This window comes from Sorex fumeus, unplaced genomic scaffold (assembly GCF_029834395.1).
Source record: "Sorex fumeus unplaced genomic scaffold, SorFum_2.1 ptg000043l, whole genome shotgun sequence".
Classification (NCBI taxonomy): domain Eukaryota; kingdom Metazoa; phylum Chordata; class Mammalia; order Eulipotyphla; family Soricidae; genus Sorex; species Sorex fumeus.
This window is the reverse complement of record NW_026606100.1, coordinates 2,918,524-2,939,140: the sequence shown is the minus strand read 5'-3', so window position 1 is coordinate 2,939,140 and position 20,617 is coordinate 2,918,524. Positions and strand designations below refer to the sequence as shown.

The 20,617-nt window shown below is 40.9% G+C and overlaps 1 protein-coding gene across 1 annotated transcript; it reads right to left on the bottom strand.

Moving 5' to 3' along the window:
* Nucleotides 1–2,547: 2,547 nt before the first annotated feature.
* On the bottom strand, nucleotides 2,548–19,955 carry DYDC1 (DPY30 domain containing 1). Its single transcript, XM_056120797.1, has 6 exons — nucleotides 19,809–19,955; nucleotides 19,300–19,401; nucleotides 9,311–9,400; nucleotides 4,515–4,568; nucleotides 3,529–3,627; nucleotides 2,548–2,583 (listed from the first exon to the last, which is right to left on the bottom strand). The coding sequence occupies exons 1-6, from the start codon at nucleotides 19,953–19,955 to the stop codon at nucleotides 2,548–2,550; spliced, it is 528 nt and encodes a 175-aa protein (XP_055976772.1).
* Between the last annotated feature and the right edge of the window lie 662 nt (nucleotides 19,956–20,617).

Below are 20,617 nucleotides of genomic sequence, written 5' to 3'. Positions count from 1 at the left end.
AGGGCCTATTCGCCAGAGACCTCAAAAAGGAGCCCCCCTCCCCCTCCCCCTCCCCCCCCCCAGACCCGTGGTACCTGGTGGGCCTCCAAGGCCACAGCCAATGGAGAAGGGGTTTGAACTCAGGTTCAGCAGATGTGAGATATACTCTACTGACTGCTGAGCTGTCAACCCTGCCTCTCACCACACATTTTATGGCAAATACACAACTGCATGAAAACATCAAGCATGTATACTGGGAAGTGTATCTACTGATCTCATGCTAATGGTCAGCTGAAAACAGGCAATAAACGAACGGGATGGAAAAATCAATCCTATTCTCATATTATAAAACTCTTTAAATAAAAAAGTTGTCAAATATATGGTAAATGATTAATATCTGCTAAATGTGGATTAGGTGAAAGATATCACTTACATAATTTTGTGTGCACATGCACATATTTGAAACATCGTGTAACAATTATAGCCATTAAAAGGTATTTTAGTATATGTGTAGATACTATAGTATAGACCTTATTTCTAAAAAAAAATTTTTTTGTGTGTCCACAGACCTTACAGGAAGGCTTTTAAAACCTGAATCTTTGTGACATCTAGTGGTGGTAGAAATAGTTACAATCTAATATCCAATTAGAGACTTCATGTGTGCTGGAGCATAGCACAGCAGGTAGGGCGTTTGCCCTGCACGCAGCCCATAAGGCTGACCTGAGTTCAATTCCTCCACCCCTCTCGGAGAGCCCGGCAAGCTACTGAGAGTATCTCGCCCACAAAGCAAAGCCTGGCAAGCTACCCATGATGTATTCGATATGCCAAACACAGTAACAAGTCTCACAATATTACTGGCCCTGCTCGAGCAAAATCGATGAACAATGGGAGGACAGTGACAGTGTATGTATTATTAATATTCGAACTTCTGAGCTAGTGCAAAGTTCACAAATTTGTAAGCTGGTACTTTTTTTTGTTTGTTTCCAGTGGTCTACACCTGAATGCTTTCCCTAGGGATGACACTTTGGAGAAGGCTACCTCACATAATGTATTCTCTATCAACTCAATCAATTCTACAGTACCTGCCAACCAAATGCCCCTGATACCAGCTCTGGGTCAAAGAGAAGTTCTGAGCTCTTCGCATGCCTTTTGAACCTACCAAATCAGCTTCGAAGTTCACTTATTTTATTTAAATCCCCTACTAACTGTGCTAAACTGTGAATGACTTGGGAGCAGGAACCATTTCTTGCACAGATGTGCAAGAAACTAGTCCCGTTCTTGGAATCTAACAGGCACCCGGTAAATGTTCACTGAATGAACCTGCCAGAATCTAGGCTCCTGGCCTTCGTTACCCCGAGCCTAGACCATGATATTAGCATCCTAAGCGCAAGCAACCAAAATCACACCAACCAAGCGTCTTAAATAATCTCTTTGCAGCTTAACAGCGTTTTCTCATTGCCTGTTGCCCACGAGTTTTTTTCAGTGTATTATTGTCATCTCCATTCCCGTTGTTGGTACATACTATCAACTTCTTAGCTTGGAGTTTAAAATCAGATCAGATCCACTTTTCTGAACAGATAGACATCCTTGCACAGTTCTGCTATCCTTCACTGCATCTTACAGGCATTCCCAACTTCATTTCCCTGTCCCTATTCTTGTTTTTCCTCCTACTCAGTAATAGTTATATAGTAAAAGATATATATATATAGTTAAATATGTATATACACATTCGTTTGCACATGTATATACATATATGTATATATTGGTAGTAAGATGGGGAAGATATTTTGTTCTCTCCCACCCAGAATCTCTAAGTGGTTTCTCCCGCCATAAATAGCGTTAATGCCTAATCTGGTCTTTGGCACTTGAGCCTTTATTTACCTCACTGACCGTCTCTGCTCTCCATCCAAGCATGCCTCTATTGGCACTGACCTACCTTCTCATGCCAGCATGTGTGCTCAGAAACTAGTATGCAGCGTCATCCCCAGGATGCGGGAACTCTGCAGTTCATTTCCAGAAGGAAATGTGCATCTCATATATGTTGAGTATTCCAGAGCCCAAAGCCTTTTCTGCTCTTCACATCCAGTGCCTTCCATGCCAGGCACTCTTGCTCTCAGGGAGGCAGGGAGGCACACATGGTCCTTTTGTTTTGGTTTGGGTTTTTGTCTTGTTTTGTTTGGGGGCCACCCTTGGCAATGCTCAGGACTTACTCCTGGCTCTGCACTCAGGGATCCCTCCTAGAAGATTCAGGGGGCCAGAAACTTGGTTCGACCGGTCTCATGAAAAGCAAGTGTCCTACCCGCTGTACTATCACTCTGGCCCTGAGGCATATAGCTTCTTTGTATTTTGTCTCCTACACTCCCTTGGTGTTTGCTTCAGGATACTTTCCTGTTCTCACAGTAGAAAATCCAACTCTGTATTTTAAGGTCACCCTTGAAGCCCATTTCCCTCTTTAGAGAAGGGATTGGGGGGAAAGAGCTCAAGTTTGGAGTGAAAAATGCACTTAGGAAACTCATATTTGAAAACTTGAAACAAGCAGAAAAATGTATTGCTCTCAAGCTGGTTGATCTACAAATCTAGATCTTGATCAATATTTAGTGAAGCCTAAAAGCAAAATAAAAATAAATATGCTTTAATACAATTAGAATTATGAAAGTGAACTAGCCAAAATAAATGGAGTTCAGGCCATTTCTGTACCAGAAACCACCTCATGTGATTAGGTGTAATGAAGCTTTTGAGAGTTTTAAAGTATTTTAAGTAAAATTGAAATTCAATAAATAATAATTGTGTTTTTGCTGCATTCATTAATCCACCCTTTCTTCTATATCCCCTGCTCTCCCTGGTGACCCTCATTCCTTCTGGTGGGGGCTAGTGACGAAGGTAATTAAGGGAACACCTCAGCTACAGCAGTCCCAGGTCATGCTTGTGGGGTGGGCTGCTGGGCTGCTAATGGTCCCTCCTCTCACGCCCAGAGCCCATTTAGACAATCATTATCAGTCACTATGACAATACCTACTGTTTGTCTATTTCTTCCCTAAACCAGTGAAGAATGTTTTCATCTTAAGAGCACCAAGCACCATGTCTGGCACACAGAAAACTCTAGGCACTTTCATAAACATGTGTTTACATACTGCAAAGCATGCATTTTCATTAAGGTATGCATTTTGTTCCAAGGTTAGCAAACCTAAAATATTTGTCCTCCAGAAATGATGTCCAAGCAAATGACTTCGAATACACATTTTGAAGTGATTTTGAAAGTTTCAAAGTCTAGCTCAAAAATAAATACATTGTCTTCTGTACTAAGAGGTACAGTATTACTTCCAGGTCAGCTACTAGACCCTTCCCCATCCCTGCCGACCTCCCAAGGTGGGGTGAGCCTATGTCAGCAGTGATGGTGTCTAGAATGCCTAAGTAGGCGTATAGGCAACACCCAGAGAGCTGTTAGCTTCCAGCGAGCATAGGCCCTTTAGGAGACTAACCATGGTCTTGCATAGACTAAGCTTACCCAGATGAAATAACGTGTAATTTTTTTCCCCCAAAGACACTTACATCGGATAGCATCGGTTCATCAAGCTCCTCTACTCTGCTCAAGTTAGGTGCCCCATAGCGATCACTGATTTCAGCTAGCGTTTTGCCGGAGTCTACTTCCTACAAAGAGAAGATTCATTTTTCTTTTAAATGTATTCAAAATTAATACATTAATGTATACATTGACTTTGTTGAAAACATTAATTAGAGCATCAAAATTCCACATGGTCAATTAATGGAATGAATCAATATCCACTGAAGAGAATATTAATATATTAAGTCTTGTTTAAAAACACATTCAAAATTTAAACACATCATTGTAAGTGATCCTGTGGTCACAATCTCACAATATTTGGGATCTTAAAAATGTGAACACAATAAAGCCAGGGAGGTAGCTCAAAGGACTAATATGCACGCTTTGCAAGTGGGAGCCCTGGGTTTGATCACTGGCACTGCAGCGTCCCCAGCACTGCTAGGAGTAACCCCTCCTCTCCCAATATTCAAATACAAGGGTCCGGGATGTGGTTTTATGGTGGAGCATATGCCTGATAAGTGAGGTCTGCTATTCAGACCTCAGCATTTACACACGCACACACATGCACACATGCACACACACTGCAAACACAAACTGATTTTTATCCAATTTGGTAATTTGCTTATTTTTTAAAGTACATTGTATTTGTGACTTACTTGTATAAGAATATATTTGGACTACATTGGTTTCAATTAAAAATGTAGCTGCTGGGGCTGGAGCAATAGTACAGTGGATAAGGCGTTTGCCTTGCACATGAACAACCAGGATTCAATCCTTGGTATCCCATATGGTCCTCTGAGCACCACCAGGAATTATTCCTGAATACAGAACCAGGACCAACCTCTGAGCAACACCAGGTGTGTTCCCAAAACTCAAACAATTAATGTAGCTATCAATGCATTAATATTAAGCTTGAAGTTCTAGGATATTCATTCCTTTCATAATATAACAGAAAATACAGTTTTCTTCTCACCTCCATATTTGAAGTATCATCACTCTTCAAACTTTCCATATACATTCTCATTGCCTATAATAAAAATGAATAAAATGATTGATATGGCTCCTTTTCATTCCAGATTTAATTCTTAAGTATTTTCCTTTTATATTCATGTCATAATCAATATAACAGCAAAAACTGTTACTCTTGAAGGAGTGCTATGGATATTCTTGATTCAAAACTACAGATCACATTACATTGAATACTCAATACTAATAGAAGATTCTTCCCTAAAATTATATACAACTTTTGGGGAGATCTCTTGATGAATGTTTTCTGACTTGGTTTTTGGGGTGTTTTTGGCTATACCTAGCTCTGCACTCAAGAATTTCTTCTGGGGCTGCTTGGAGCATCATATGGGATGCCAGGGATCGAACCAGGATCAATTATACGCAAGGCTAATGCCCTGTTGTTCTGTTGCTCCAGCCCATCTCTTTCTAAATGCTAAAACATTCTTCTAGGGCTGGAGAGAGAGCACAGTGGGTAGGGCGTTTGCCTTGCATGCGGCTGACCCGGATTTGATTCCCAGCATCCCATATGGTCCCCTGAGCACCACCAGGAGTAATTCCTGAGTGCATGAGCCAGGAGTAACCCCTGTGCATCGGCAGTGTGACCCAAAATAAATAAATAAATAAATAAAACATTCTTCTAATCAAGCAAACTTTGTTCTGATATTAATCTTTTGTTCTCAGGTATCAGAATGACCTGAGCTAATTCATTGAGGCTCCCCAGAAATGAGTGATCGTGTGACAACTATATGCATATTCACCCTAATGATATACATGGTATTGTTGTTTATTTGGGCTGAAGCGATAGCACAGTGGGTAAGATGTTTGCCTTGCAAGCGGCCAATATGGCCGACCCGAGTTCGATTCCTCCGCCCCTCTCGGAGAGCCCAACAAGCTACCAAGAGTATCTCGCCCACACGGCAAAGCCTGGCAAGCTACCTGTGACGTGTTTGATATGCCAAACACAGTAACAACAAGTCTCACAATGGGCCCGTTCGAGCAAATCGATGAATAACGGGATGACCGTGACCATTGTTTATTGAAACATGGTGTTATTTTCTTAAGACCGACTAGGAACTTATCCCCCCCAACCACATGGCTTTCAGGGTTTGAAAGTCCATGTTCTCAGTCACGGGAGCAGATTCTTAGCAAAACCAAGCGGTCAGAATCCTTCCCCAAGATGTTTTTCTTTTCTTTTTATGCTTCTCCCAAGATTTTTTTCAGTGCAGTTTTAGAAAAATAATCCATTCCTCTCAGATAGTAGGAACATCAACATAAGATTACACAGGAGTCATTAAGCAGCAAGCCTGATTAGAGAGAAATTGAAGACAACAGCCCAACAACGGCAGAGGTGCAGCACCCTGGCAGTTCTGATAAGATTTAAATGGCCCAACTATACCAGAACCCTTTACAATTTAAGTGTTAAACCCTCTCTTAAATCCGGGATTCTCCCAATACATTTCTGTTACTACAGAAACCATTGCTCCAGTGGCACAGTCACACTGTAATCATGAGCACTCTTTCTGGAAGCATAAAACAGGCCCAGCCTTACCATGAACCCAGTTTTTCTTTTCTTTTCTATTTATTTATTTATTTATTTATTTTTGGTCACACATGGCGGTGCCCAGGAGACCATATGGGGTGCTAGGGGTTGAAACCGGGTCAGTCACATATAAGACCTTAATCACTATACTATCTCTCCAGCCCATGAAACCGATTTTTCAAACATTCAATGCAGCTCTCAGGTCATCTCAATTTTTTTTAAAAAAGGGGTTTTGTGTTTTTTTATTTTTATCAGTCTCCTGGATGCTGCTACTTCTTTAATTTTAGGTCACTGACTCTGAACAGGAAAGGCCTGGGTATGTATGTGTGTGTGTGTGTGTGTGTGTGTGTGTGTGTGTGTGTGTGTGTGTGCATACATGACTATCTGCCACCCTCAGGCTTATTGAACATCAACATCTGTATTTTCCAAATACAAATACCGCCTTTGAAGTTGTACTTTTAAATATCATTGATCTAATTCACTCCTCAGCTTTAAAAAAAGGCTTTAAATAATGATGCTCTCAACTAAGGCCATTGATAAGCATTCTCTCCAAAATCTGATTCTGTTTTTCACTTTAATTATGGAAAAAATGAAGTCAGTTAACATTTGAGTAACAGATATTTGTGATATATTGTAGCACTGTCTTCCGTTGTTCATGGATTTGCTTAGCAGGCCCAGTAACATCTCCATTTTGAGACTTGTTGTTACTGTGTTTGGGCATATTGAATACCTCACGGGTAGCTTGCCAGGCTTTGCCATGTGGGCGAGATACTCTCTGTAGCTTGCTGGGCTCTCCGAGAGGGGCGGAGAAATCGAACCCAGCTCGGCTGGGCTGGCTGCACGCAAGGCAAATGCCCTACCGCTGTGCTATCGTGATATAGTACAAAATGAAATATTCAGAAGTTTGACCTGATTTTTTGAATGCCAACACACACTGGAGAAACTAAAGACTTGATTTTGTAAAGAGAGTTAATGAGAATGGACTTTGGGCATAATTTACTGCATTGCCTATTTAATGACATGAAAAGTATATGGACTGGAGCGATAGCACAGCGGTAGGGCATTTGCCTTACAAGCAGCCAACATGGCCGACCCGAGTTCGATTCCTCCGCCCCTCTCGGAGAGCCCGGCAAGCTACCGAGAGTATCTCGCCCGCACGGCAGAGCCTGGCAAGCTCCCCGTGACGTATTCGATATGCCAAACACAGTAATAACAAGTCTCATGAAGGAGATGTTACTGGGCCCACTCGAGCAAATCGATGACCAACGGGAGGACCGTGACCATGAAAAGTATATAAAACATTTAATGTAAATTATTGTTCAGAATAAATCTACTATGAATGAGAGCTACTACTGTCTTGGGCATCAGAAAACCCATTATAAAGGATTTAACCTTCAATGTCTCTATGGCAGGTGCTTTTCTTCTCTGTCTCTCCCCCCTCCGCACTCTCTTCCTCTCCCTCCCTTCCCCCTTTGGCCATTGAGTTGGTGATTTTCCAACTTGTTCTGCTTGTTAGGAGGACAGGTTGTTCTGGATAAGGCCAAATGCTGTTTTTATTCAGTGAATCTTTACTTGGCCAGCCTCTCTGTCAACATGCGAACATTTTTTTTGGTATGTGTTTTAACTGTTATAGTTTTTGTGCACACCTGACATTTTTAGCTTTAATACCACTGACTTGAATTGCTATTTTTTCTTACTCATCAAAATTCTTATTCCTTGTTTATAGCTTAAAAACTAGTATATACTTGTTTCTTTTTACTTTAATTTTTTTTTGCCTTTATGAGGGTAGTCTTAAGAATTTTAACCTTTGCTTCCTTGAGTATCTGAAAATTTCTTTAATTTTATTCTCCCAAGTGAATATTAATTTTGGAGCATATAATTCTGTATTTCAAATAATCTTTTTTTCCAGAATTCTGAAGCTATTTCTTCATTGCTGATAATGGTATGATAGCTAGCTTTTCTTTTATAGACAAAATATTTCCCTTTGATTAAAAATCAGGAAGTGAAAATAGGTATTCTTAATTTTTTTATTAGGTTTTTAATTTTCTTATGACTAAATTATAGTTAAATTGAATTTAAGAATTGTCAACATAAGAGGTTTTTGTTTTTTTTTTTTTTAGTTTTTGGGCCATACTCAGTGGTGCTTAAGTTCCCTGCTTAGTGTCATAGGGATTGGGGTCATTGCCATGGTGCTTGGGGACTCATGTTGTCAGAGATAGAACCCAGTGTTCCTGCATGCAAAGCATGTGTTCCAGTTGACTGAGCTATCTTTCCAGTCTCTTTTTTTATAAAAAAGAAAAATTCCTTTATCTGATCTCAATCTAAAAATTTGGGGGAGGGGGTCTCCCAAGCCAGGCCCAGAGTCCTGCTGGTCAGTGCAGGCCAGTTCTGGTGATTCTTGGATAATGGAGTCAGCAGTTCAACATGAGAGCCCAAAGATGGTATTGTGAGAACTCTGTTGTGCTGGGAATTAGCTGGTCTGTCCTTGAGGTGCTTAGGGGCCTCCAGGGTTACGATGCTTGAGGAACCATGTGGTGCCAGGAATTAAAGCAGGTTGGCTGCATGCAAGGCATGTTCATGAATTCTTGTACTATTTGTGTTTGTGTGTGAGGGGGAGGAACTCTCCTCTCCCTTTAATTCTAATGAAAGTACCTTTCAGAATAAATCTCAGTAGTGCTTTTTCATTGAGCCGGATCGATAATCTAGCGGGTAGGGGGTTTGCCTTGCACGCGGCCTACCTGGGTTTGATTCCTCCGCCCCTCTCGGAGAGCCCGGCAAGCTACCAAGAGTATTCCACCCACACAGCAAAGCCTGGCAAGCTCCCCGTGACGTACTCAATATGCCAAAAACAGTAACAACAAAGTCTCACAATGGAGACGTTACTGGTTCCCGCTTGAGAAAATCGATGAACAAGGGGAGGACAGTACTCCAGTGCTAACCTTCAATATCTCAATTAGAAATAATTATCCTGATGAAAATGTTGATAATATCACTCTTGGAAAACTTTACTGCTCACAAAGCAGCCTCATATACATGATCTTACTTGATCCTTACTACGATTCCATAAAGCATTTCTAAGAATATCATGCTGTTGTCTCTATGTTTTACAAGGATAAACTGAGAAGATAGTTTAATCACACAGTGAAAGTATGCAAGGACAGTCTTCACACTATCCATGAGCAATATTATATAATTTGAACATTTCTAAAATTTCAAATTACCTTCTCCTGTTCTTGAGCTTTCTGTAATTCCATTATTCTTTGTCTCTCCCTTTCTTGCATTTCCAGCTCCAGTTGTAATGCCTGTTGCTGCTGAGTATAAAAACAAGACATATTAAAGTCAAGTCAATTGCAGGAAATGAAAACTTTGTCACTCTGAAATGGTCTATGTTAACACGTAAATTTCAGAAACTTACAGAACTAAATGATCATGGCCACCCAATACGCCAATACTTTACAAATATTTTTGAAGTATAAAATTAAAAAATTATTTTTTATTACTGTAATAATGGCAAACGGACAAAATTTGATACCTTTTTTAAAATAAATATTTCAAAAGATATAAACTATTACATGAATCTGTTTACATCATCTTCCCCATCTGTAATTCTTCATTGAAAAAAATCATAAATTCTCAGTGATATACCCCAATAAAGTATTTGATGCTTGCACATCTGAGAAAAAAATTATTTTTAATTGTTAATTTTGGAAAACTACCAGGTATACAAAATTAAGGCATTTTCTCTGTTCTTGAAGCTACCACTGGGTCTGATTTTTTTCATTAAAAAATCTCTTCAGGCACAGATGGGTCTTCAAACAACCAAAGCTTAGTTATAAAATAGTACATGAGAAAACCTTAAATGTGATCTGGTGTGGAGCATGGTGATGGGCATTGGAGCAGATAAGACTCAAGCTCGCAAAGTGGCCCAGAGGCAGGCCCCACAGAAGGGAGTATCTGGGCAAAGTTGACAAGAACAGGGTGTCAGCACCAGGTGTCTGGTCTTGAGCGTCACTCGACCTCCTAGTCACAGGAGCCCAAGGTACAAAAACTCTCACATATGCTTAGCAAGTCATCTGAACCACAGCATCTAGTCCTGATTGGGATTGGACCAGGGCAAAGAAGAGAAGAAAAGGTGATAGGTCAACAATGCTGAACTTTATTGTGATTGGACATTCTTGTAAGCCGAGACCCTCTGTAAAATATGTGTGTGTTTGGCAATGAGGTGAACACCCATCAGCTGCCCCCGGAGGGTTTCTCCTCACGCCTGTCATCCTTCACCCCACGTCTACCCGAACCCAATGTGCACCGTGTCCAGGCACCATTGGGGATAACTGTTCCCCAACAATCTGAAGCCACATAAATGTATCAACAATATATTCGATCTTAGCTTTATGCCACGGAACATCAAAACCTCGAGGAAATGGATAAATTCCTAGACTCCTACAGACTCCCAAGGCTGAACCAAGAAGACCTGGAATACCTGAACAGACCTATCACCATCAAGGAAATTGAAATGATAATAAAAAGTCTCCCCAAGCACAAAAGCCCTGGCCCGGATGGATTCACCAGTGAATTCTTCCAAATCTTTAAAGAAGACTTACTCCCAATCCTCTTTAAACTTTTCCACGAAATTGAAATATCAAATACACTTCCGAACAGTTTCTACGAAGCAAATATCACACTGATACCAAAAGCAGACAGAGATAACACAAAGAAAGAGAACTACAGGCCGGTATCCCTGATGAACACAGATGCAAAGATCCTCAACAAACTACTAGCAAATAGAATCCATCTACTCATCAAAAAGATCATACACTATGACCAAGTAGGATTCATCCCAGGGATGCAAGGATGGTTTAACATTTGGAAATCAATCAACTTAATCCATCATATCAACAAAAGAAAAGATAAAAAGCATATGATCATATCAATAGATGCAGAGAAAGCATTTGACAAGATCCAGCACCCCTTTATGATGAAAACCCTAGCCAAAATGGGTATAGAGGGGACTTTCCTCAACATAGTTAAAGCCATCTACCACAAGCCTACAGCAAGCATCATCCTCAATAGGGAAAAACTGAGAGCCTCTAAGATCAGGGACGAGACAAGGATGCCCACTCTCTCCACTGCTGTTCAATATAGTACTGGAAGTACTTGCAATAGCAATTAGGCAAGAAAAAGATATTAAGGGCATTCAGGTAGGAAAGGAAGAAATCAAGCTCTCACTATTCGCAGATGATATGATACTATACTTAGAGAACCCAATAACCTCCACCAAAAAACTCCTAGAAACAATAGACTTGTATAGTAAAGTTGCAGGCTGTAAAATCAATACCCAAAAGTCCATGGCTTTCCTATATGCAAACAGTGAGAGAGAGGAAAGCTACATGAAAAAATCAATCCCGTTCACAATTGTGCCCCAGAAAATCAAGTACCTAGGAATCAGCTTAACTAAGGAAGTAAAGGACCTGTACAAAGAAAACTACAAAACGCTACTTCAGGAAATAAAAGAGGACATGAGGAAATGGAAAGATATCCCCTGCTCATGGGTCGGGAGACTTAACATTGTCAAAATGGCAATACTACCGAAAGCATTGTATAAATTCAATGCAATCCCTATAAGAATACCCATGACATTCTTCAAAGAAATGGAGCAAACACTCCTGAAATTTATATGGAACAATAAGCCCCCACGATATTGCTAAAGCAATTCTTGGGAAAAAGAAAATGGGAGGAATCAACCTCCCTAACTTCAAACTTTACTACAAAGAGGTAATAATCAAAACAGCATGGTACTGGAACAAAGGCAGAACTGCAGACCAATGGAACAGAGTTGAATACACTGACATCTCCCCTCAATCATATGATCATCTAATCTTTGATAAAGGTGCAAGAAATGTGAAGTGGAGTAAGGAAAGCTTCTTTAACAAATTCTGCTGGCATCACTGGACGGCTACATGCAAAAAAATGGGCTCAGAACTCTGCCTAATAACATGTACAAAGGTAAGATCAAAATGGATTAAAGACCTCAACATCAGATCAGAAACCATAAGGTACATTGAAGACAAAGTTGGCAAAACCCTCCATGACATTGAGGCTAATGGTATTTTCAAAGATGCCACGCCACTGGCCGAGCAAGTGAAAACAGAGATAGATAAATGGGACTATCTTAAACTAAGAAGCTTCTGCACCTCCAAAGAAACAGTGACCAAAATACAAAGACAGTCTACAGAATGGGAAAGAATATTCGCTGAATACACATCTGACAAGGGGTTGATATCCAGGATATACAAAATACTGGTTGAACTCCACAAGAAGAAAACATCCAACCCCATCAAAAAATGGGGCAATGAAATGAAAAGAAACTTTTTCAAAGAAGAAATACGAATGGCAAAAAAGCACATGAGAAAATGCTCTATATCATTAATCATCAGGGAGATGCAGATCAAAACCACAATGAGATACCATCTCACACCTCAGAGACTGGCCCACATTCAAAAGAACAAAAGCAACCGTTGCTGGCGCGGATGTGGCGAGAAAGGGACACTCCTTCACTGTTGGTGGGAATGCCGACTGGTTCAGCCCTTTTGGAAAACAGTATGGACGTTCCTCAAAAAATTAGAAATTGAGCTCCCATTTGACCCAGCGATATCACTCCTGGGAATATATCCCAGAGAGGCAAAAATGTGTAGCCAAAGTGACATCTGCACTTGTTTGTTCATTGCAGCACTCTTTACAGTAGCCAGAAACTGGAAGAAACCTGAGTGCCCAAGAACAGATGACTGGTTAAAGAAACTTTGGTACATCTACACAATGGAGTACTATGTAGCTGTTAGAAAAGATGAAGTCATGAAATTTACATACAAGTGGTACAATATGGAAAGTATCATGCTAAGCGAAATGAGTCAGAAAGAGAGGGATAGACATAGAAAGATTGCATTCATTTGGGGGATATAAAATAACAAAATATGAGATTAATACCCAAGAATAGCTGAGATCAACACCAGGAGGATTACTCCATAGCTTAGAGGCCAGCCGGGTATTCTAGGGGAAAGGACAGTTCAGATAGAGAAGGGAGCACCAAATGGAGGGTGTTTGGAGGATCCTCCCAGGAGGGGAGATGCAGGTTGAAAGTAGACTGGACTGAACATGTTTGCCACTCAATGCCTCTTTTGCTGATCACAACACTCAAAAGGAGAGAGAAAACAAAAGGGAATGCCCTGCCACAGTGGCAGGGGGGGATGGGGGGGATGGGGGGGATATTATCCTGGTGGTGGAAAATGGGCACTGGTGGAGGGATGGATATTTGATCATGGTATGACCGAAATCCAAGCACAAAAATTTGTAAATCTACAACTGTACCTGAGGTGTTTCACTAATAAAAAATAAATTAAAAAAACAATATATTCGATCTTATCAGTAAATATGCCATCTAGAACAGAGGTTAGAAGACCAAATTCTGCCAGCCAAATCTTTCCCAAGCTTATTTCTGTACTGCAATCAAGCTAGGAATGATGTTGACATTCTTAAATGGTTGAGAAATAGTAAAATGTAGTAATATTTCATGACACGTAAAAATTATTAAATTCAAATTTCAGTCCTAGAATAAAGTTCTTGGTTTTGCTTTGGGGGCACACTCAAGTGGTTCTCTTGACCATATGCTGAAGGATCACTTTCTTTAGGCCAAGGGACCACATTAGTGCTGAGGATTCAAACTAGCACTTAAAGGATGCAAGGCAACTTAACCCCTGGACCATCTCTCTGACTCCAACGTAAAGTTTTATTGACATATTTCCATGCTCACTGGTTTACTTAACTATTTCCTGAATCAACTGCATCTCTGATTCCTTGAAACTGAGACAAAAGGTGGTGTTCTTAATCACTTCACTGTGGCTCGTTATAGCACATGTGGACTCAGTCAAAATCAGTTGCACAAATTTGTCATAAACAGAAGCTTTATTTCTAGTCTTCTACCACACAGCATAGTTACATACCTTGGCAGTGGTAAAATTTTTAATTCTGTTCAAGATCTAAATCTCAACTACTATTATCAAGCATGTTGAGTAACTTTGAAAATAAGCCCTTTGCTATAGACTTAGTTTCTTAATCAGTTCTATCTAAAATTACAAGGTAAAATAAAATTTATATGTAAAAATTCACTGCAGGATAGTCATTTCAAGAACTGGTACTTGAGTAGTATACATAACATCAAGCTACTATTATGTACTTTTAGTGCTATTCAAAATAATAAAGAAACTTGTTCTCTATTCCCACAGAAATTTGTAGTGGATATATTTTCCAGACCCAAACAATATAGTTCCAGAGTGATTCTAGGCCCCAGTGTAAGTGCAAAAAACTTTTCATATTTTAAAATCTATTTAACTGTACAATTGAGAATTTTTACAAAGCATCAATTGGAAGAGATTAATCTGCAAAATAATGACATTATAAAAAGGTAAATGTCAAGAGGAAAAAATCAGATGGAATTATTCAAATTCCTTCCAAGAGATAAATAACTGTGATCAATTAAAATAATATGCACATGGACAGATATTAATATCTGTGTTAATAAAAACATTTTCAAAGATAAACATGCAAAATCTCATTACTGATCAGTGTTGACATTTTAATTCATTTTGACAATAGAGAAAATTAGCTCCAACCTCCCCCTAAGTGAAATGTTATCTTTAAAAAGTTTCATTCTTCCACAGAGACTGGCCCACATCAAAAAGAACAAAAGCAACCGGTGTTGGCGCGGATGTGGGGAGAAACAGACACTCCTTTCCTGCTGGTGGGAATACCAAGTGGTTCAGCCCTTTTGGAAAACAGTATGGACGATCCTCAAAAAAAAATTAGAAATTGAGCTCCCATTTGACCCAGCAATACCATTCCTGGGAATATATCCTGGAGATATACAAAAAAGTACAGTCGAAATAACATCTGTACTTGTATGTTCGTTGTTGCACTGTTTACAATAGCCAAAATCTGAGAAAAACCCGAGTGCCCTAGAACAGATGACTGGTTAAAGAAACTTTGGTAAATCTACACTTGATCACTTGACATCCTGTCACTCATTGATTTGCTCTAGCAGGCACCAGTAACATCTCCATTCGTCCCTGTAGCCCAATGGCACCTGCTCGTTCTAGGAATACGAATAGCCTCAAATCGATCGTTCAGGATCTTGACGAAGATGTCTGACCATCTCATAGGTGGGCGGCCATGCGATCTTTTGACATCCCGTGGAATCCAGTCAGTAATGGCACTAGTCCAGCGGTCGTTTCCAAATCTCATTACGTGTTCAGCCCATCTGATTTTCGACACCTTGGCAAATGAGACAGCATCCCTGATTCTTGATTGTCGACAGAGGTCGGAACTCCAGATTCTTTCTTTAATTTAAGTGAAGCGTGATACTCCAAGCATAGCTCCTTCGATTCCTCTTTGGGAGACCCAAATAGCGTTCTCATCTATTTTTGTAGGGCCCACGTCTCTGAGGCGTATGTTAATGCAGGAAGAACAGTGGAATCAAAGAGATGTGCCAGAGCCGGAGGTTCTTTGTCCTCTTAGCTATTTCTTCGACACTCTTGAAGGCATTCCAAGCCGCTCTCTTCCTCCTGCGCAACTCAGGTGCCAGGTCATTCGTCATGTTGATTTCTCAACCTAGGTACATATAACTGTTGCATTCGGAGATGTTCGTCCCGTTGAGAGTGAATGGAATTCTCATAAACATTGTCTTTGTGAGATTTAGCTGTAATCCGACTTTTCCACACTCACGGTCGAAGTTGGCCAGCATTTGTGCCACTTGGCTGATGTTTGGTGTTATTAGAACAATGTCATCAGCGAAGCAGAGGTGGTGTAGTTGCCAACCATCTATCTTCACTCCCATTCCTTCCCATTCCAGTTGTTACATGATGTTCTCGAAGGCGGCACTGAAGAGTTTCAATGAAATGGTATCACCCTGCCGAACCCCTCTCTTGACATGGATGATCACTTCTTTGTAGAATGGTGAGAACCTGCTAGTGAATCCACAATACAGCTCACGGAGGATCCTGATGTACTGAGTTTGAATGCCCTGTTTGGCTAGGGCTTCGATGAACGCTTCAGTCTCAACAGAATCAAAGGCCTTCTTTAAATCAATGAATGTTAGACAGAGCGGCATCTTAAACTCCCGAGAGACCTCAATGAGCTTGGTTATCGTGTGGATGTGGTCAATTGTGCTGAATCCTTTTCGGAAACCGGCTTGCTCAAATGGTTGTCCTTCATCTAGTGTTCTGCCAATCCTATTCAGGATGACTTGAGTGAACAGCTCGTAGACGATAGACAACAGGCAGGCAGATTGGGCGATAGTTGCCAATGTCGAGGATGTCTCCCTTCTTGTACAGTAGTACAGTCCTGCTGGTTTTCCACTGGGATGGAACCTTGCATCAGACAGATAGCGTGTGAAGAGCTGAGCCAGTGTATTGATGAGTACTGACAGCAGGTTCTTCAGGTGTTTGGGTCTGACTTTGTCTGGGCCGGGTGCTGTTCGCTTCTTTACCAATGAAATATGAAATGGCGTGTTGGATTTCGGAAGGGAGAACATTGGGAATGACATATCCATCCTGCGGAATTTGGTATGTGGGCAGGTGGATGTGGCTATCAAAGAGCTCTGAGTAGAAGTCATGGATAATCTTCTCTAATGCCCTTCTGGAAATTGTGATAGATCCATCAGGACGTTGAAGAGCAGTCATCTGGGTCTTGTAGCTGGCGAAGGACAGGCGGGCATTGCGAATGCTTTTCCCAGCTTCTGCTGCATCTGCCAGCACTGCTGCTCTTCTCTCTTTGAGGTCTTCCTTTATCACTTCTCTGCACTGTTTTGCGAGCTTGGACGTTCGCTTGCGGTTGAGGCTTGCACCAAGCCACGTGGGCGAATGAGCTCAAGAGTTTTCGAAGACAGGCATCTTTTTGTGGCTTTCCCACTCCTGGCATTCCTCACACAATCATGGAGGTGCTGAACCAATTGATCATATTCCTTGTCAATGTTGTCAACAATGGCATCTCCCCACGTTGCCGCAATAGTTCCAAAGGGCTCCCAGTTGGTGGTCCTTCTGGGAGTTCTCTTCTTAAACTTTGCAGAACTTTCTCCCCACTTCATGAAGTAGAATTTTGCATGAAGGAGACAGTGGTCCAATCCCGTTTGGAATTTTGGGACAACAGTGACATCAGTCAGGCAAAACTGCCAATTGAATATAATGTAGTCAGTTTCATTGTGGAACTTTCCACTGGGAGACTCCCTTGTACAACGTTTAGATTCTGCCTTCTGGAATTGTGAGTTACCATAGATGGTCTTGGTCGACATGATGAACTCAGAGAGTCTCTCACCCTGTTCGTTCCATTCTAGGCCCTGGGTCCCGATGTGGAGTTCTTCGGCTGATCTCGGTCCTATCTTGGCATTAAAATCGCCGACAATGATCTTGTAGAAAGTATGGTCTTTTTTTTATAGAACTTCTCCAGCTCCATGTAGAACTTCTCAATTTCTCCTTCATCATAATTGGATATTGGTGCGTAGACAATGAAGATAGAAACTGCCGGCACTGAGCCACATCTATTCAAGTGTAAACGTTCGATTCGGGTTGTTAGCTTTCAAATGAATCAATGTTTATAGCCAAGTTTGTGTTGACAAGGACACCGACACCACTGACACCTCTTTTATCACATGTTCTGAGGAAAAGTTCTTCTCCAGTGTTGAAAACAGTGTGATGTGATTGATGCCTTCTTGTCTCGATCAGGCCAATGATGTTGTACTTGATCTTTCTCACTTGCACCATCAGGTCCTCGATGGATGCATTCAATGCCAGCATACGTGCATTGAAAGTACAGACAGTCATTTTTGTCCTTCTTCGTTTTGGCAGCCTAGTTCGGCCCTGAGATTTTATTAGCCTCTCCTTCCTCATCATTCTTAATGCTGCCGTACTGGTGGCTCTTTCAGGGTCAGGGGAATGAGACCTATTGGAATCTACACAACGGAATACTATGCAGCTGTTAGAAAAGATGAAGTCATGAAATTTGCATACAAGTGGTTCTACATGGAAAGTATCATGCTAAGTGAAATGAGTCAGAAAGAGAGGGACAGACATAGAAAGATTTCACTCATCTGTGGAATATAAAGTAACAGAAAGGGAGACTAACACCCAAAAATAGTTGAGATAAGTACCAGGAGGTTTGCTCCATGGCTTGGAAGCCAGCAGTACATGCAGGGGCAAAAAGCAGCTTAGATGGAGAAGGGAACACCAAGTAAAAGGAATAGCATGCTCGGGATGGGAGATGTGTGCAGAAAGTAGACTATAGACCTAACACAATGGCCACTCAATACCTCTATTGCAAACCACAACACCCTAAAGGAAAGACAGAGCAAAAGGGAATGCCCTGCCATGGGGGAGGGGGGGAAGAGGGAGGGTTACTGGGATCATTGATGGTGGTGAATGGGCACTGGCGGAGGAATGGGTACTTGATCATTGTATAACTGAATCCCAAGCACAAAAGTTTGTAAGTCTACAGCTGTACCCCATGGTGTTTCACTAGTAAAAATTAAAAAAAATACTGGTATTGCACTAGGATAAAAAAAAGTTTCATTCTTCTCAGTAGTAATCCTGATTTTTTAAAAAATCACATTCCATTATTATTTAGTCATAAATATTTGTGGTAAAACATGTATAAATTTGTTTTCTCTCACTATATCTACATGTATATCTACATCCTCAATTTTAATATACCTACATAATATCCCCAATTTTGCCTCTTGGTCTGCAAAGTACAATATATTAATGAATTGAGTCTTTTCACGAAGTTGACCAAGGCCCAAGCCAGAAAATATATGTTTTTTCTTTTTGGATCACACCCAGTGATGCCCAGGGGTTACTCCTGGCTCTGCACTCAGGAATTAATCCTGGCAGTGCTTGAGGGAGCCATATGGGACATCAGTGGTCCTGAATGACCCCTGAGCAGTCCTGTTTTATGCAGCAGACTCTCTGGCCTAAGGCTGATCACTGCGGGTGTTAGGGGAGAGCATTCTCGCTCCCACTGCTCTACCGCTGCTTCTCCAGCAGAGAAGATATGTACACACACAAAGAGGATACTGGAAGAAAGCCTTATCTATGGAACAAGAGCAGGAGGGGAGGAATTCCATATCTGGCTTGAACACGTGGCAGTTGACACCATTGATCCCAGTCCTCACCTGCTGAAACAGGAGCTCCTCTGCTTTGAGCTTCTCCATCATTTGCTGTTCCCTCAGAGCTACTGCTCTCTCATGCTCCAAGTCAGCCATTTCCTTTTGTCTCTAGCATTGGTGAAAAAAAAAGCATCATGTGACTAATTAGAAATTATGCTATTGATAAAAAATAATCTCGAAAGCATCTTTATCGCCAAGAGCACGTTAAGGGTAGAGCAAATTTCAATTGCTCTATTTGGAAAGAGTATAACTGGGACAATGTGTGCTTCATTTCAACAAAAAGTACAAACTTAAACTGAGTATGATAAATATGAAAAAATGAGAAGAAATTACTTAATAATTCAAATAGAGGTGTTTGGGGATGTTGTTTCCCTTTTTCTACTGAAGCAGATGCCTACATTTTATACAATAAACTGTTTTTATAAAACTGAATTTTATAATATTGAAGTTTTTTAAAGCAGACAAGTTTGACAAATTATACTACTCTCGTTTTCTAAAAGAGGATCCATGCTTACCTGTTGCTCTGCAATCACATTGCTTTTATATTTGTAAATCCACAATGCCAAATATTCTATTGGATCCACCGGACGATTTTTTGCCACTTCCACAAGACCTTGAGTTAGACATTTCCCAAGGTGCTTTTGAAGATATGCCGACTCCATTTCTAATTCCTAAATAAAAACTTCTAAAAGATAAATGTTTTGCATTAGTGCCATGAATTTTCAATGAAGGCCCAATAAAAAGTACCAGTGAGGCCAAGAAAGTCTTAAATTCTATCACCAATCTCCGGTACCTCCCTCCCATTGGAGTGACACAAGCAAGCTGGTCCCAGGAAATGGTTTCCAGAAAGGTACCACATAAGTCATTACAAGTTAAGAGCTTTGAAATCCTGAATGGGGGGCTGGAGTGATAGCATAAGTGGGTAGGGCATTTACCTTGCACATGGCTGACCGGGGTTCGATTCCCAGTATCCCCTATGGTCCCCCGAGTACCACCAGGAGTAATTCCTGAATGCATGAGTCAAAAGTAACCCCTATGCATCGCTGGGTGTGACCCCCCCAAAAAGAAGAAAAATCCTGAATGACTCTTAAGGCCCCGCATCAAAAACAGGACACTTCTGTCATTAGATGGCAAGGTACTGACTGCCAAGAAATACATGTCTAACTTAACTGTGACAACACATCATCTGCTATGCAGAGGAAGACCACCAGGCCCAAAGAGCTAAGCAAATAGTCTAGGTAGGAACACACCACACACACACACACACAAACACACACACACACACACACAGAATTCATACTCAACTCTTGATTTCTGTCTTTGC

Coding starts and splice junctions, on each gene's coding strand:
- DYDC1 (XM_056120797.1), bottom strand. CDS start 19,955: ATGGAGTCGGCATATCTTCAAAAGCACCTTGGGAAATGTCTAACTCAA. Junction 4,569..9,310: donor AAGCTCAAGAACAGGAGAAG/GTAATTTGAAAT, acceptor TTTTTATTATAG/GCAATGAGAATGTATATGGA. Junction 2,584..3,528: donor ATGAACCGATGCTATCCGAT/GTAAGTGTCTTT, acceptor TTTTGCTTTTAG/GCTTCACTAAATATTGATCA.